Source organism: Periplaneta americana, chromosome 17 (assembly GCF_040183065.1).
Source record: "Periplaneta americana isolate PAMFEO1 chromosome 17, P.americana_PAMFEO1_priV1, whole genome shotgun sequence".
Lineage (NCBI taxonomy): Eukaryota > Metazoa > Arthropoda > Insecta > Blattodea > Blattidae > Periplaneta > Periplaneta americana.
This window is the reverse complement of record NC_091133.1, coordinates 7,311,346-7,328,855: the sequence shown is the minus strand read 5'-3', so window position 1 is coordinate 7,328,855 and position 17,510 is coordinate 7,311,346. Positions and strand designations below refer to the sequence as shown.

Genomic DNA, 17,510 nt, shown 5'->3' with positions numbered 1-17,510 from the left:
GAATATCAGAGATCATATCAAAATTTCAGCCGAGCAGAGCATGGGTTATTATGAAAATAAGGAAAAGACACCGTGGTTTGATGAAAATTGTTGCACAGCAGTAGGAAAAAGTAAATAGGCAACATTGAAATTCTTACAGGATCCAGTTGAGACAAATAGAGATAATTATTTTAATGAAAGACAGGAAGCAAGTCGCACATTTAGGAATAAAAAAAGAGGTTATTTGAAGGAAAAACTGAATGAGGTAGAATGAAATAGCAAGAATAAAATCATTCGAGATTTGTATAAGGGTATAAAAGGAATATAAGAACGGATATCAGGCAAGGGTAAACGTGATCAAGGATGAGAATGGTGACTTGCTTGCAGACTCTCACTCAGTCCTGAATAGATGGAAGAACTATTTTGGGCAACTACTAAATGTACATAGGCCAAATAGAAATGATCGGGACGAAATTCAAATACAAACTGCTAAATAATTCACCATCTCCCTTCCATAACGTGCAGGGCCACCATCTTTCTTGAATTCCTCCTCTTTCTCTAGAAAATAAAGTACCACAAACTGGAATTATTTCATTCTGCAGAAGGTTTAAATACAATTCGGAATTTAAGTTGCATATAAATCGCCATCCAGCTCACACATGAACTTTTTGTGGACATTGTATATGGTGTTCTATCATCCTAGGGGATTCTCTTTAGCCCATAATGACGTGACGATTTACAATACCGTTTAGACAGAAAGTAGCTTCATCAGAAAATATGATTTTTTTCACGAGGTTAGTGTTCTGGTTGAGCATGTCATTGAGGGTTTCAGCAAACTGAGTACATCTATGAAAGTCATCTTCACTGAGTTCTTGCAGCATGTGTACCTTGTATGAGTGCCATTTGACTGCCTGCATTAAGTTGCATCTGGATTTTTGCCTGACATGGTCAACCGCAAGCTGGCAAGTCAATATATGTGGGTTTTCTTCTACTGCTAATACAATTATCAGGAGCTTTTTCACCATCTGTAATTTGTTATGACCTTCCAGACTTTGGCTTATTTTTAACACTTCCAGTTTCATTGAACTTTTTTAAAATTTTAGATACCAGTTCTGTAGAATGAGTAATGTTCCTTTCCGAATGCATTTCATTAAATAAGACACACAGCTCTTCTTGCGTCCTCCTTCTATCACCGTAGCTGATCATCATTAGTATTTCAATTTGTTGTCTTTGTGTAAGATTTGCCATGATTAATTACTTTCAGGACGATATTGGAATGAAATAACCGTTGCTATTTAATTGTTTTTATTAGCTTTATTCACCTCTTTCAATTAGCTTTTGCCTGCAATTGTTTAATCCAAAGCCTCTTCAAATTGATGTACTGAAAAATTAAAATTTCTCTTTGTTCAGTAGACATACATTTCATAAAAAGACGTAATTTTTACAAAACAATATTTTATAAATGGCAAAAAAGTATATATATATGATTTTGTACGTACTGAGATCTGAAAAATCCAAAAATGAGGAAATAAATTGAATTGGTCATTGCTAGAAGGCCCTTTGTCCAAAAATGTTTGTTCTGAATAAATAAAAAAAAACTGTTTTTAAGAAATACTAATCCTCGTAGAGCAATGTGGTGACTGTCCATCATAAAGGTATATTTGTGCTTTCTGGAAGCACAATTTTTATTTTGTTGTCATATGTAGTTTGTATAATATTATTAATTAAAAATTCAAATTTAAGGGCTTTTAGCAGTGAACTTAAAATAATTTCACATTTGGTTAAAAATGGAGTACTGTAATAAAATACAGGATTGTAAATTAAATAAACTACCATTATTTCAAGTTAAAAGTATATTTCTCTTCTTAAAATATATTTTAATTGCGTATTACAAAGTTTTAGGCCCTTGTTTTAAATCTAACTTGACGATTTCATTCTGTATTTTCTCTATGTTCTGCTAGTGGAGAATTGACAACTTTCTCATAATAAGGTAACTGTTCATGGGGAATGTAGCATAGAATTTTCTTGATATCCTGCATTTTGTCTGGGTTGATTGCAATCAATTCATCATAAGTAGGACGTTGGGGAAGGACTATGTTTTCAATTCCAGGTAGACAAAGATCAAAGATATGCCTAATACAACCATCAATGAACTTGGATGTTGAAACAATATGAGGAAGAGTGGCATTGTACATATATTCATAATAACTCGCAGGGGCGAATGACAACTTCGAACACCGAGGTACCTTTCTACCATAAGATTCTACAGAAAGACCTCTTTTGTAAAACATGGGCCACCAGTTAATGAGTGACTTTATTTTTGTGCATGCATAAATATTTTATATAGCCTATAAAGATTTTTGTGGCCTAAGGAAATAACATTTTTATGCAATATTCATTTACGTCAGTGATTCAGTGTAAATATTCTGAACTTACCTACAATCCTCACCAGTTCGTCTTTCAGCCACCAATTCTCCAGAGTAAGTCACATGTTCAGTGCCTTTAACTTTGGCTTTCTTTAATATATTTCGTTTCCAACTGCAAGTATCACTACATCTCTTTTTGCTTTTCAAACTCTCAGTCTCCATTTTAATTAGCCGAAATTGCGTATAATATAATAATTTGTATTAAAACACAAATAAAGATCAGAGCAGAATAAACAGACCGCTTCAAACAATGAAGATAGCTGATAGTATAGTAAGTATAAAGGTTTGTCATCAGATGGAAACACCGCTAAATGACAAGTTCACAGCTAGAAGGCCCTCTGTCCTGGAGTAAGGGCATTTTAGCATGACACGAAAAATGAAATGCTCAACTGTGCGTGTGTATGAAGGCTTGAGGAAAGTCCTTTTAGCACAGATTGTGTATTTATGTGTAAGGATGTTGAATCTGTAGTTAACTCATTTTTGCAAAAATACGGAGAAAGAGCCTTTTAGCAATGACCAATTCAATTCATGGTACCATTAAAAAAACAGACTCATTAGCACACTCTTTATAAATGAAAAGCACAGTATTTGGAAACATGTTCAAAAGCTTCCACCTCATATAGTCCATACTACAGATTGTCGATATGATAAAACGTCCATAAGGTCAAAATTCCATAAGGTGAAAACGTCTATGTACTAAATGTCCATACGGCAGAAAGTCCTTATGATAAAACGTCCATAAGGTCAAAATGTCCTTAGTGTCAAACGTTCATAATGTCCAAGTTCAAAGGAAAATTCTGCCTGAATAGATCACAATAAATTTTGTTCCTTAATTTGTACAAATAAGTTATTAATCACTGGGAACTAGAGCCCCACTTTTAAGATGGTAACCAATACTTTTAAGGTATATGAGAATGTCTTCATTTTATTTGTACCTGTTGTAGTTTCACAATCTAGAGAATTTGTCTTTGATTCCTCAAATATGTGTTATTCACTGGCTTTTTAATTTGTGTATGCCTCCCTCTTGCTTGCAATATTTGTGTCAAAACTTCATTTTCTTTACACTTCAGACTCTGTATAAATCGCCAAATGGATGGACGATGTACAGCCAACACACGTTGAAGATGATTGTGCCAGCCATCTACCACGTTGTTTGTGCGCTGCATGCCTTCCAGGCTTGCGAGGTACATGTTCCAAATATCTGCACAAAAGCGATGTGGTACAAGTCTTCGTCTCCTCTCCGTACCTCTGACGTAATTTACCTCTAAATGTGTGACTATATCATCAATACGCTCTTCTGTTTGTTCACTCACCTCTGCAAAGACGTCTTGTATATCATTGAGTGGGATGAAAGGGAGCGCCATTAATGCGGTGACATCTTTGCGATCAGGGTTGTTAACCTCATCATAAAACCTTCTAAGACCAAGATCATTAACATGAATCCAGATCATTTGGTTAAAGTGAAACAAGCACCCCTTTATATTGGCTCCTGGAAACGATCTTCTGACTGTGTTATATTCGCCAGTTCGAAATCCATCATTAAGTTGTTAGGAACAAATTGATACTGCTAGATAATCGCATTGATTCTTTAATTTCTCATAAACTTTGGAATAAGTATTTTCCGTAAGTCGAGTTGTCAAACAGAAAACAAGAGGAAAAACATACTTGAGATACCTCCCGTGCAATGTGAACAATTGCGCAAACCACTGGATGCACATTTGAAAGTCCCATCACAAAATAACATATTACACTGAGACAGAACCCTTAGGGAATCGTAACAAAAAATATTAAAACTCTTATTTTTGTCATCCTAGCCTGCGTCAAACAGTAGAAACTGTTGACTCCTTGTCGTATGGTCTTAAGGAGCTGTTACAACTACTGTAAATCCATTGCTTATGAGATTATAAATTATACAAATCTCGTAAGCAACGTGTAAATCATTGTTGTTGAATTGGGAGGCCACTCATCTTTTGTGCTACCTCCTCCACAGGAGAACCGAGAATTGCTGCCAAAACAGTTGATGGATTTTCATTTGGCATCGCTCTTGCTCTTGCCTTAACACGGTTCAAGATGTGCTTTACTTCTATACGATACCTGCTTCATCGGCACTATGTAAATGCTTTTCTGTGCCATCCCACAAAACCTGAATATTATCCAGATTTCTGTTAGTTGTCACTGCAACATAACAAATTTTTCTTTCCCTGCATCGCCAATATTAAAGTCATGATGTGCCCACGAAAAGAAAGGAATTTCTTACTCTTCTGTGATGGCACTAATTGAGTATTTCGTTCCATCTTTAAACATTTCAGTTGTGGTTAGTTCTGCACTTGAACATTTTTATACAAGTTACTATAACTACCATGAACAATGGATATAGTGTACATTATATAGCTATGAAAATTATGACTCTGGACATCAGAATGAAGTTGACTTTATACTACTATGGACATTTTGACTCTGGATGTCAGAGTGAAGTGGACATTATAGAACTGTTGACATTTTGGACGTCAGAGTGAAGTGGACATTATAGAACTGTTGACATTTTGGCTCTGGACGATTTAACATGGACATTTTGACGTATGGACATTATAATCCTGGACCTTATGTCTGGTAACCTTGATACCCTACAACTTTTGTATAAATAGTTTCTTCATAAAATTACTCACTCTGTATAATATGCAGTCATAACATAGGAATGACTAATTAGGCAACAGAAATACCCAATCTGAGAGAAAATTTTTCGAATACATATTCGTAAAAGGTGTACTGCGAAATAAATGGAAGGCGTGTGTATTATACTTCACTAAATTTATTTTCCTTATTTAGTTCAGTTACATGTCTGTTTAGGAAATTATCGACTGAAGGTAGATTGAAAGTTACAGAATTTTCATCATAAAGGAACAAATTTGTCATATTGTTGTTCCTCTTTGTATTTACTCTGAAAATCCCTTAACTGAATACTGTCCATAGTTGTCGGAAAAATATTTCTGTTCATAATTGAGTTTCGGCTTCCAGGTAGCTATTATTACTTTCCTAAAGGCGTAATAAGGGAGATTTTCACACATTACATACTATTCAAGCTTGCCGAATTCGATTTTGCGATCTGTGATATCCTTATGGAAGCGATAATACTTTCAGTAGGTACCATATACCAGTAGTTGTTTCTCATCTTTATATCTCAGTTTATTTGTAACGTCAGATAAGACATAAATTTGTAAGATAATGTTTTTATGCACGATGTACTGTTAAATTTAAACACATATCCCTAGGTACATTAACTGTACACGCATCAACCTGATAAATGGAAGGATACAAGTTTAAACATTTAGGCTACACAACTGTATGAAACCAAAATGTGGTATAATATGCAATTGACTTTTAAATGTGGTCTAGTGTAATATTTACGACAAAAGTAATTAAGTAAGAAATTATTTGAATCTAATTGCCATAATGGACTAAAAGTTAGCTTCGGAAATATATCTGTGTTGTGAAACACAAGGAACAGTGTTTGGGCTTATTAATGGCTCATAGTATAAATCATAAAATCCTGCTAGATAAATTAGATTATAATGGAATTAAACGTGTTGCACACCAATGATTTCACTCATATCTCATAGGTAGGAAACAGAAAGTTGATATCAATACAACTATGAAATCTGCCTCGACATGGGGAACTATTAATAATGGAATTCATTAATAATCTTCCTCGTATGTAATCGTGAAAACTTTGTAACTAATTCAACAGTTCATAGCATAAATACATGTCAAAAAATGCCTTTCATACTTCATCGGCAAGTCTATTGTGCTATCAAAAAGGAGTGCGTTATATGACAGTAAAAATATTTAATAGCCTCCCTATCGATATAAAAAATGAAACTCAAAACATAAGGTTATTTAGGGCCAAATTAAAGAAGTACCTAATTTCTCACGCCTTCTATTCTGTAGGTGAATTCATGATATTCAATAACACTTCATGAAATTGATACTAAAACTTTGTGTCGTACTAGTAGACTATATTGTAAATCTCGTCAGTATATATTTCATATATACTACTACTGACTATAAATTAAGACTTTATAATAGTATTAAGTTTTCTGACTTGTTCCATATTCTAGCTGTAAAGCAATGTATGAATACCATGGAATGTTAATAAATACAATACAATACAATAGCGAAATCATTGTTGTAGTAATGTCATAGTTTATTTATCTCCTATATCTTTTAACACTTATGGAAGTACAAGCATGCCAATATTGTGTTTAATTTCTGTAGATGTGTCTTAAAATGTTACCGTAATTCAAGGGCGAAAGAAAATCATATTAGCAGATTGTGTCTCTTTTCGAATGGTTCACACTTTCCTGTATAGAATTTACAATGTTGTACATGTGTGTGTCACTTTGGAAATAACGATGGGGTTACAAGAAGACAAAATTTGTAGCCAATTGCTGCATTTGACATTTACGGTTACAATTCAGAATTAATTAATGTACTTATAGCATAATAAACTTTTCTGCCACTGGCATAGCTTGGTCGGCTAAGACACTTGCCTGCAGATCCAGAGTTGCGCTCCGGCGTGGGTTCAATTCTCACTGGGGCTGATTACCTGGTTGTGTTTTTTCCGAGGTTTTCCCGACCGTAAGGCAAATGTCAGGTAATCTGTGGCGAATCCTCGGCCTCGTCTCACCAAATATCATCTCGCTATCACTAATTTCATCGACGCTAAATGACCTCTTAGTTGATACAGAGTTGTTAAATAAACAAGTAAAAAACAATAATAATAATAAACTTTTCTGTATTGCACTCGATTCCTATTGAAGGTAAGAAGCTTACACGTTTATTGTACTTACATTCCATGGTGTTCTTACATTGCTTCACAGCTAGAAGCTGGAACATGTCAAAACTCTTAACCCGCCAGCACACGCACATTATTTTATAGCGGTAGCACACGTGTTGGATATTTTTTACCCCAAAATAAATAGTGTTAATAACAACAAAATATAATTAATACTGAAATGCTATAATTTTATAATTGTTAGGAATATTTTTAAGTAATTTGAACACTTCTTTTTAATTTAACAATTAATCATATGAATACTAACATTGAGTGAAAGTCTTCCACAAAAAAACACCACAATATTATATTTTTGATCTCAGTGCTAACACAAATGTAAAAATGAAAGAAAAAGTATTTATGGGCGTCACTCATCCACTCATTCACTATCACCACTTCCGGTATCAGCACACTCCTCACAAAAAGGCACCGAATGTTCTTTACAAATCATCTTGTTGCACCTATGGCATGAAGTAGTAGTTTCACGATCCTTCTTCCTAGGACATACTTCACATCTACTTGAGGACATCTTCATTCGTTTCTGTGTTGGTTGGGTTAGTTCCTCCACACCATTCATTCTTCGAACAGTGGATCTGATTTCCAAAGGCAAATTCTTCAATGTCAACCAATGAGCCAAATGATTTTTCACCAATCCAAGAGCCAGTTCCTTCAGAAATGATCTGCAGATGATTGGTCCTTGTGAAGTAGCATTGTTAGTTTTATAAATAACTAAAGAATTAATTGCTGTAATGTTGAGAAGACCAAAAAACACGGTAAGTGGCCAATGTCGGGATTTTCTGGACACGCTATATGTATCGCATAGTTCACCCACTACATCAATTCCTCCTTTAGTAGCATTATAAAACGTTATTATATCCGGTTTCTTTTCCTCTCTGGTGTCTGGATCAATTGCATCATCATAATGCATAGTGGAAGCTACTAGAACCACTTTTCCTGGTTTTGGAACATAGGAAGTGAGAGTCAGTCTATCCTGGAATCCAAAAATACTGGAAAATTGTTCACGCCTTTTCTGCACAAATTCAGGAGGAATTTCACGTTTATTTAGTCTTACACTTCCAACACATGTTAAGTTCTGATCACTGAGAAGTTCTTTGGCAAGTGGCACACTCATAAACCAGTTATCAAACGTAACATTTCTTCCAGTTCCACTAATAGGAGTAATCAGCCGTTTGACCACATCAGATGGAGAATTTGACTGATGGTATTGGCCTTCTGGTTGCATACCACAGTATATTCCAAGTTCAACACATAGAAAGTGCGGGAATCAGCTAGTCCAATTATTTAATGCCATATTTGGCTGTTTGATTTTGATATACTGTCTGAATAAGCAGTGTCCTCGGAAGGGCTCCAATTTTTCATCGATAGTGCAATATTCAGCAACTGTATAACTTTTCTGGAAGCTCTTTATGATAGAGTTAAAAACACTTCTTATTGGAGCGAGTCTATCAGTCGCTTTTCTAATTTCTCTTGTAGTAATGTCGTCGAAACGAAGGCACCGCAAAAGAAAGAAGAATCTGTTTATTCCCATTGTTGCTGGAAACAAAGGAATTCCTGTTCCATCAGTTGTCCACAAATCTTTAGCGTTGAGTTTAGCTGACCTCAGTGCACCAGCAAAATATAACAGACCAAAAAGTGCTTTTATCTTAGTCTGATCAGTTATCGAAGCATCACGTTCGCGAACGAAGTTGTTCTGGATAGATCTGATGTAAATATTTGTGTACTTGACAATATCATCTATGATGTTATCATCTATTAGACACGACCAGGTTTCTAGTGGTAACTTTGCTTAGCGAGCTTGTCCCTTACAGCCCGGAAGGTGAGTAACTATATTGCACGCTCTGGTCTTAACATTTCGAGGTGGTACACTCTTCCTCCAAGAAGTTCCGTCTTTACCTTTGTAAGTAGTAAACTGAGATAGTGGAGCGTTGTCGTCACAGTCGTCATCACTAGTCTCTGCTTCCTGTTCCTGTTCTGTATCGGTATTATGTTCACTTTCCGAAATATGATCATCTTCATCTTCCGATTCACCTTGAATAATTTCTTGTTCGTCCTCTTCATCCAGCCAGCCTACTATTTGACGACTTTGCCTAGACTCCAAGTCCATTTTGGAATGTAAAATACAAATGGAACACTATCAAAATTATTCGCTACTACTGCTTCTTAAGCACACGCGCGGGGTATTTCTTACCCGGTCTTTATATAAACATGTGTAAACTTGTGCAGCCACAAGAAAACTAACTCAGTCATACGTACATCAATGCACAAAGATCTGAAAGAAAGATACTGAAAACGTGGGATGAATTTAAAATTGATGGACAGTGTTACCAACAAATGAAATAAAGCCTCGGTATTTTTTACCCCAGCGCGTGTGCTTATGGCTTAATATTAGGCCTACTACAAAGTCTTATTTATAGTCACAGTCTAGTTGAAATATATATAGAAAGTTTTTACAATATAGTCTACTAGTACAACACAAGAGGTTACCTACACTCGAAACTTTATACAAGACAGAAATATCCATGAAGCGTCGTTGAATGTCATAAATTCACCTAGAGAATACAAGGCCTGAGAAATTAAGTACTTTAATTTGACCCTAAATAATCTTATGTTTTGAATTTGATTTTTATATCCATAGGGAGGCTACTAAAAATTTTTCTTGCCATAATACACACTCCTGTTTGATAGCACTATATAGCTATATTAACAGAAAACGGGTAATTTTGTTACATTGTTCTTTCAGTTGTAATGGCTGCTATCAAGATGGAACCCGATGTCGACCCTCTGGCAATACAGCCACGTGATTACGCAGTTAAAGAAGAGGAAAATCCTTTACCAGATGTAAGACCTTTTTTCTACTCTCTTGTCTACTGCATTATGCCTGTATTACTGTTTTTTTTTTATTTGGCTGCAGTGTATTACAATGTTAAGTGACATCATTGGTCTCCGCGCATTTAGCTATTAATCACTTGTAAACATACAATTTTATACATACATAGACAGGTCTAGTTAAGGTTATGAAAACTTACCGAGACGTTTGTACAGTGTTGCTAATGTAAGCGCAAGGTGTCAAGTTGGCAAACTCAGATCTCATGAAATGCACTGTACAACGAGCTAGAAGTAGAATATAGAGTATCTGTATGAGCGCTTTTTTTGGTATCAGCTTGAACTACCGGCCGCCATGTTTTAACTAGTATCTCACTTTAGCAAAAGGAGGCGTATAAGCATGTGGAGATTTTTAAATTCTCTATTAAGATGCCTCTTGTGTGCTCGTCTTACAACTGTAGCAACCGAAGCGACAAAAGAAAGAATATTTCATATTTCAGGTAAGTAGTCTGCCATAATTTGGTATTACTATACATATAACAGTTATTGATAGAAAGATTCTGTAACGTGTTCATTGTTTTTACAGATTCCCACTGAAAAATGATTTGCTGACCAAGCAGTGGGTTTCACAAATGAAGAGAGACAAATGGTTTCCCAAAGTACATAGTGTTTTGTGTTCTGCACATTTCGATACAAAATACATGTATTTTGTGAACGAGACGAGACATTTGTTGCCCAATGCAATACCAACTATTTTTGAGTTTCCAGCTCATTTGAAAAGAAAAGAGACTTCTAGGCCTCCACCAAAGAAGCGAAGTTTCGAAGAAACTTTCTCTGCTGTGGCAGAGGAAAATTCAATAGAACACCATAAGAATCCAGGTTTGTATAACATACTGATATGAATACGACTTCAAGCAGTCTTGTCCAACGAAACTGGAGCTTACGTGTCTTCCACAGAAAGCGTGTTCGATCTCGCCTGCATTTTCATGATGCCATCATTATTCATTTACAAAAAAAATAATGTGTATTTTGACATTTGAATATGCTTATTGTCATTACTTATGTTTTAATCTATCAACGATTCATTGCACTCGAAAAAAAGAAAACATGTCAACTCCAGTTTTACATTGTACGAATTCACATGTTGGGATTTTCATTTTGTCACTTTTGTTTTATATCAGGTGCAGATCCTATGGAATGTATTAAATAAGGTCATGCCTACTGTGTTACCAGTCCTAGGAAGATGAAACAAATGTATAATCCGTTGAAGAATGAAAATGAAACACTGAAAGTTAAATTAAAAGGTACTCAGGTGAAAGTAATGCGAAAGCAAGCTCAGATATTTAATTATCAGAAAATTGTTGCAGGGTTAAACAAAAGGCTGTGTGAATCTGGATCAGAAATATTATACAAATTTGCAGGGATATTAAAAGAATTCCAGATATTTTGTATTCGACAGGTAATGGAGAAAAATTGGGAGTATAAGGGTACAGTGCATCAGTTATTCATAGATTTCAAAAAGGGCATATGACTCGGTTAAGAGAGAAGTTTTATATGATGTTCTTGTTGAATTTGGTATTCCCAAGAAACTAGTTCGATTAATTAGAATGTGTCTCAGTGAAATGTACAGCAGAGTTCGTATAGGTCAGTTTCTGTTAGATGCGTTTCCAATTCACTGTGGGCTAAAGCAAGGAGATGCAATATCACCTTTACTTTTTAACTTTGCTCTAGAGTATGCCATTAGGAAAGTCCAGGATAATAGAGAGGGTTTGGAACTGAACGGGTTACATCAGCTGCTTGTCTATGTGGATGACGTGAATATGTTAGGAGAAAATCCACAAACGATTAGGGAAAACACGGGAATTTTACTGGAAGCAAGTAAAGAGATAGGTTTGGAAGTAAACCCCGAAAAGACAAAGTATACGATTATGTTTCGTGACGAGAATATTGTACGAAATGGAAATATAAAAATTGGAAATTTATCTTTTGAAGAGGTGGAGAAGTTCAAATATCTGGGAGCAACAGTAACAAATATAAATGATACTCGGGAGGTAATTAAACACAGAATAAATATGGGAAATGCCTGTTATTATTCGGTTGAGAAACTTTCATCATCCAGTCTGCTGTCGAAAAATCTGAAAGTTAGAATTTATAAAACAGTTATATTACCGGTTGTTCTTTATGGTTGTGAAACTTGGACTCTCACTTTGAGATAGGAACAGAGATTAAGGGTGTTTGAGAATAAGGAGCTTAGGAAAATATTTTGGCCTAAGAGGGATGAAGTTACAGGAGAATGGAGAAAGTTACACAACACAGAACTGCACGCATTGTGTTCTTCACCTGACACAATTAGGTACATTAAATCCAGACGTTTGAGATGGGCAGGGCATGTAGCACATATGGGCGAATCCAGAAATGCATATAGAGTGTTAGTTGGGAAGCCGGAGGGAAAAAGACCTTTAGGGAGGCCGAGACGTAGATGGGAAGATAATATTAAAATGGATTTGAGGGAGGTGGGATATGATGATAGAGACTGGATTAATCTTGCTCAGGATAGCGACCAGTGGCGGGCTTATGTGAGGGCGGCAATGAACCTCCGGGTTCCTTAAAAGCCAGTAAGTAAATATTAAAAGAATTAATAGATGTTGAGGTAAGGGTATTCGTGTACAACAGTACTCAGAACAGATACGTACATTTGCATTGACTCTTCACTTTTATTCTGCCCAGGCACATAGGTACTTAAGGAAACATGTTCAACTTCCTCATCCAAGAACACTCCGTCAATGGGCTTCAGCTGTAGGTGAAATCCAGAATTTACAGAGGAAAGTTTCTTGAAAATTAGCCAGGAAGTAAAGACAAGTTCACAAAACATTTTTGCAAGTCTCATGTTTGATGAGATGACCTTAAAGAAAGATCTTGTGTGGGATGGTAATTAGTATTTGTGGGTATGTAGATTTAGGCCAGGGATCAATGCAAACTGATGACTGTCCTGTAGCTACAGAAGCCCTAGTGTTTATGGTAACTAGGCCTAGTTTAAACAGAGGTTGAAAAATACCAGTTGGTTATTGTTTAATAAATGGACTGTCAGCTACAGTAAAGGCAAATTTAGTTGAGCAATATTTAAGGAAGTTATATGACACTGGTATCTGCATAGTTGCAGCGGTTTGTGATGGTACAGTCACCAATAGATCTGTCATGAGTAAGTTAGATATCATGTACAGTAATGACAAGCCACAATCTTGGTTTCCTCATCCTGCTGACAAGGATAAGAAGGTATACTCTATTTTTGATGCTGCCCACATGTTGAAATTAACACGTAATCTTCTGAAGAAAAGAAAGTTCTGATTGATGGTACGTCAGTTTCAAATACTAGTAATGAAATTAAATGAGAGTTCTTTGAAAATTTGATAGTGGTACAAGAGAGAGAGGGATTGCATGCAGCTAGTAGATTAAGAAGACAGCATATAGAATACCAGACTCAAAAAATGAAAGTTGGCTTAGCAGCTGAAACTTTAAGCAGATCAGTTGGCTGTGGTATGCAATTTTGTAAACAGATTGGATTAAGTGAATTCAGTGAATGTGAAAATACCGTTAAGTTTATTAATAAAGTAGATTTGACGTTCGATATTTTGAATTCTTGCCATCCAGTGGGCTCAGGGACAAAATCGCCTATCTCTAAGAGAAATAAGATTATTATTTGTAACCAGATTGATGAGTGTATTAATTTTTTACAAAACCTCAAATTTTTAGACGTAACATTGGTGTGTACTTCTGCCAGAAGAATGCCATTATATGGTTTTGTTAATGATCTCAGTGTAAAAGGCATTGCAGAATCTTATGTGTGGGGAGACAATGTAGCTATGAAATATTTACTTACACGTAGACTTAGTCAGGATCATTTAGAGCTATTTTTCTCTTCCATACGATCTAGAGGTGGCAATAGGAATAACCCGAATGCAGTTCAATTCAGATCAGCATACAGGAAATATCTGATTTCTCGTGTAGCACCATCACAGAATGCAAATTGTAAACCAACAAATTGTCACATGATTTCTCCTGTTAATAATGCATTGAAAATTGTACAGAATGCTGAAGATAGATTCGCTATTAGTGCACTAGAACTTGATCATGATTATTTTAAGCCCCATTATGATTCACTTAATCTGTACACAGAGAATGTTGAGTATATTGCTGGGAGTGTAATATACCAGGTATCCAGAAAACTTAATTGTTTACAGTGTTTCGAGGTTCTGTCTCAAAGCAGAGATGAGAAAAAGACAGGTTTGATTGCCGAAAGAGATGTAAAGGATTCTCTTGTGAATCCATTAAATGATGTGGTGAAATTATGTTAGATGGCTGAGAAAGTTTTTAGGAATAATAATAGTCTATTGAGGACCACCAGCAAACAAATAATGTTAAAGCTGCAGACAGAAGTGTTTTCTTTCTTGACTGGTTGTCTGTTTTTTTATTCTGAACATCTATTCACAGCCACAGAACCAGGTGAGGAATCTCATTATGCCTCTCTCATAAAATTGATTCTTAAACAGTATTTTAGGTGTAGACTTCATTACATCTGTAGGAACAGGTCTCGAGAGGAAAGAGGGCGCCATGTAAGACAAGTTTTTAACAAAACTAATACTGTTAAAGGGACAATAAGAACATTCTGTGAGAGGAAATATTATGTTCACAGAATATGTTTGTTAGTATGTTTGTATAATTATATTGATGCAGACATCTGTAGTCTTTAAGCTTACTCTTCAATTTTCCTAAATGTTGTATAATTATGTGAAGGCAATCTGCGTTCATTTCTTTATGTATTAGAATCATGTTATGTTTTATGTAATTATTTATTTTACTCACATACTATGTATCATTTTGCAAATTGCGCTATACTGGAGAATTAGCACGGTCACTTTGAACCGTGCCATTACGTTTACCACCAAATTTAAGTAAATACACAATGTCACCAACATAAGAACATGACGTTGGTGTGTGGCGTAGTTGGCGGGAGAAATTTTTTCTCTCTCTGTCTACCTCCTTCGTTCTGAACATTATTGAGAGATAGCACCACTGTTAGCGACAATGTGTATTTGCGTAAATATTGCGAGTAAATTATGACGAGTGCCTTAGATGAGAGGCTCGGGACAGAAACAGTTTTACTGTAGCGCATGCGCGGACCTCTCATGCAGTGGGAGCGTGATCCTTACTTGAATTTATTTTTGCGTGTACTTGCAGATTAAATGATTGAGATCCCTTCTTGCTCCGGTTACAGGCCTTGCATTTACGAAGGTTATGTTATGTTAGGTTAGCTTAGATTAGCTTAGCTTAGCTTAGGTTAGGTTAGATTAGCTTTGGTTAGGTTAGATTAATTTTGGTTAGGTTAGGTTAGCTTTGGTTAGGTTAGGTTAGCTTTGGTTAGGTTAGCTTGATTTGATTCGTCCATGTAGTAGTTAAAATTATATAATAGGACAGTTTTTGATTCGTAATATTGTTAAAAAATAATAGGCCTATAATGAAAGCGGTGAATAATTTCATGGTCCTTAAATTTTTTTTTCGTAAAAGGCTAGGTATTTTTCTACAGGCAAGAAATAAAACAGCAACGCCGTCATAATTACGTACTTTACGCTTTGGCGAACATTAACCGGAAATTTACTTTCCGTCATTTTAATTGTATTCCGTGAAACACACCTTTTTTCCAGTTAATTTCCTTGTGATAACCTAGTTTATTATCTTATTACATCTTCATTTTCTTTTAATGCATTCAAAAAACCGCCGTTGTACTACATAAAACCTTAAACTTGACTAATGGAGTGAATTATTTAAGAATATAGTCGCGAATTTGACTACCACCATTTCGATTATATTTTGTTTGATACAGCTCGGTACGGCCCGGTGACTAGTGGCCAGCGAGTAGAGTCGACTATTGATATTGGTCTGCCGTGCGTATTATCCAGTTGTTCCGCAAATTGTATGTGGTCAAAAAGTGTAGGCTACGTATTAGGCCTATACGTATACATTATAGGTTAGTTTTTATTAATTGCTGATTAACTCATCACTGTTACAATACATGTGGAAGCATGAAGTGCAAAGAAGTTAAAACATGTACAGGGTATGTTGCTGATAAATTGTTTATAATTGAATGGGTCACCCCAACAATGTTGTAACACCCATAAGTTATAAGGTTCAGGATGTTGAAAAAAGTATTTTTTTTTTTTAAGGAAACATCCACACACTAGAAGGTATTTCTGTGTATTATAACTAAATCTATGTAATGCGCGGATTTAATTATAATGCACTCCTAAACATTCTACAGTGGCAGTGTCTCCTTAAAAATACTTTTTCCAATATTCTGAAAATCTTATAACTTATGGCTGTTACAATGTTGTTGGAGTGGACTATTCAATTATGAATTGAATACACCTGCTTCCTATGTATTTTATATTTTTGTATAGCCCAACTGATGGATTGTAGCTTGCAAACTGAGTATTAACCTGCTTGCTATGTATTTTACATTTTTATATAGCCCAACATTTGGATTGTATCTTGCAAACTGAGTATTAACCTGCTTGATATGTATTTTAAATTTTAGTATAGCCCAACTGATGGATTGTATCTTGCAAACTGAGTATTAATCTGCTTGCTATGTGCTTTAAATGTTTGTGTAACCCAACTGATGGATTATAGCTTGTAATCTGAGTATTAACCTGCTTGCTATAATACTTTAAATGTTTGTATAGCCCAACTGATGGATTGTAGCTTGTAAACTGAGTATTAACCTGCTTGCTATGCATTTCAAATTTTTGTATAGCCCAGCTGATGGATTGTAGCTTGTAAACTGAATATTAACCTGCTTGCTAAGTATTTTAAATTTTTGTATAGCCCAATTGATGGTTTGTAGCTTGTAAACTGAGTATTGACCTGCTTGCTTTGAACTTTACCTTTTTGTATAGCCCAACAGATGGATTGTTGCTGAACCGATGAATTGAGGGGCTCAGTGGAAAGAGGCTCATGCCACAAAAACTGAATTTTATAGGAGAAGCATTTATTCCACTGAGATTTTTTTTCTTCTACTGAAGAAGAAGTATTTATAAATTCTTACCATGTCTGATAGACACATACAACAAGACTAGAAGTTCATAAGAGAGGTCCTAGATAGCAAGATCTGTCGGATTATCGAAGAATGTAAAAATCAACAGGAATATGCCATGGGCTTCTTTTCCACTGGGCCCTTCAATTGTAGCTTGCTGTTTATTGCATTTATTTTTTAGTTTACCTCACGGAATTTTTATGCTTGTAAACTGAATAATAATCGGCTTCATTGTATTATCGATTTTTTTATACTGTATATCAGTTGATTGAATTGTTAATGATTTTAAATTTAATTAATTGTCTTGCTGTGTATTCTATATTATTGTATAACTCAACTGATT

At 35.3% G+C, this 17,510-nt stretch overlaps 1 protein-coding gene across 1 annotated transcript in view; it reads left to right on the top strand.

Annotated features, from left to right (window-relative positions):
- The window catches only part of LOC138693174 (zinc finger protein 391-like), a 73,156-nt gene that overhangs the window by 51,419 nt on the left and 4,227 nt on the right, over nucleotides 1–17,510 (top strand). Inside the window, exon 5 of the mRNA XM_069816887.1 lies at nucleotides 9,998–10,095. Coding sequence (XP_069672988.1) covers nucleotides 9,998–10,058 — 61 coding nt within the window. The 3' untranslated portion in view covers nucleotides 10,059–10,095. The remainder of the gene's footprint in view (nucleotides 1–9,997; nucleotides 10,096–17,510) is intronic.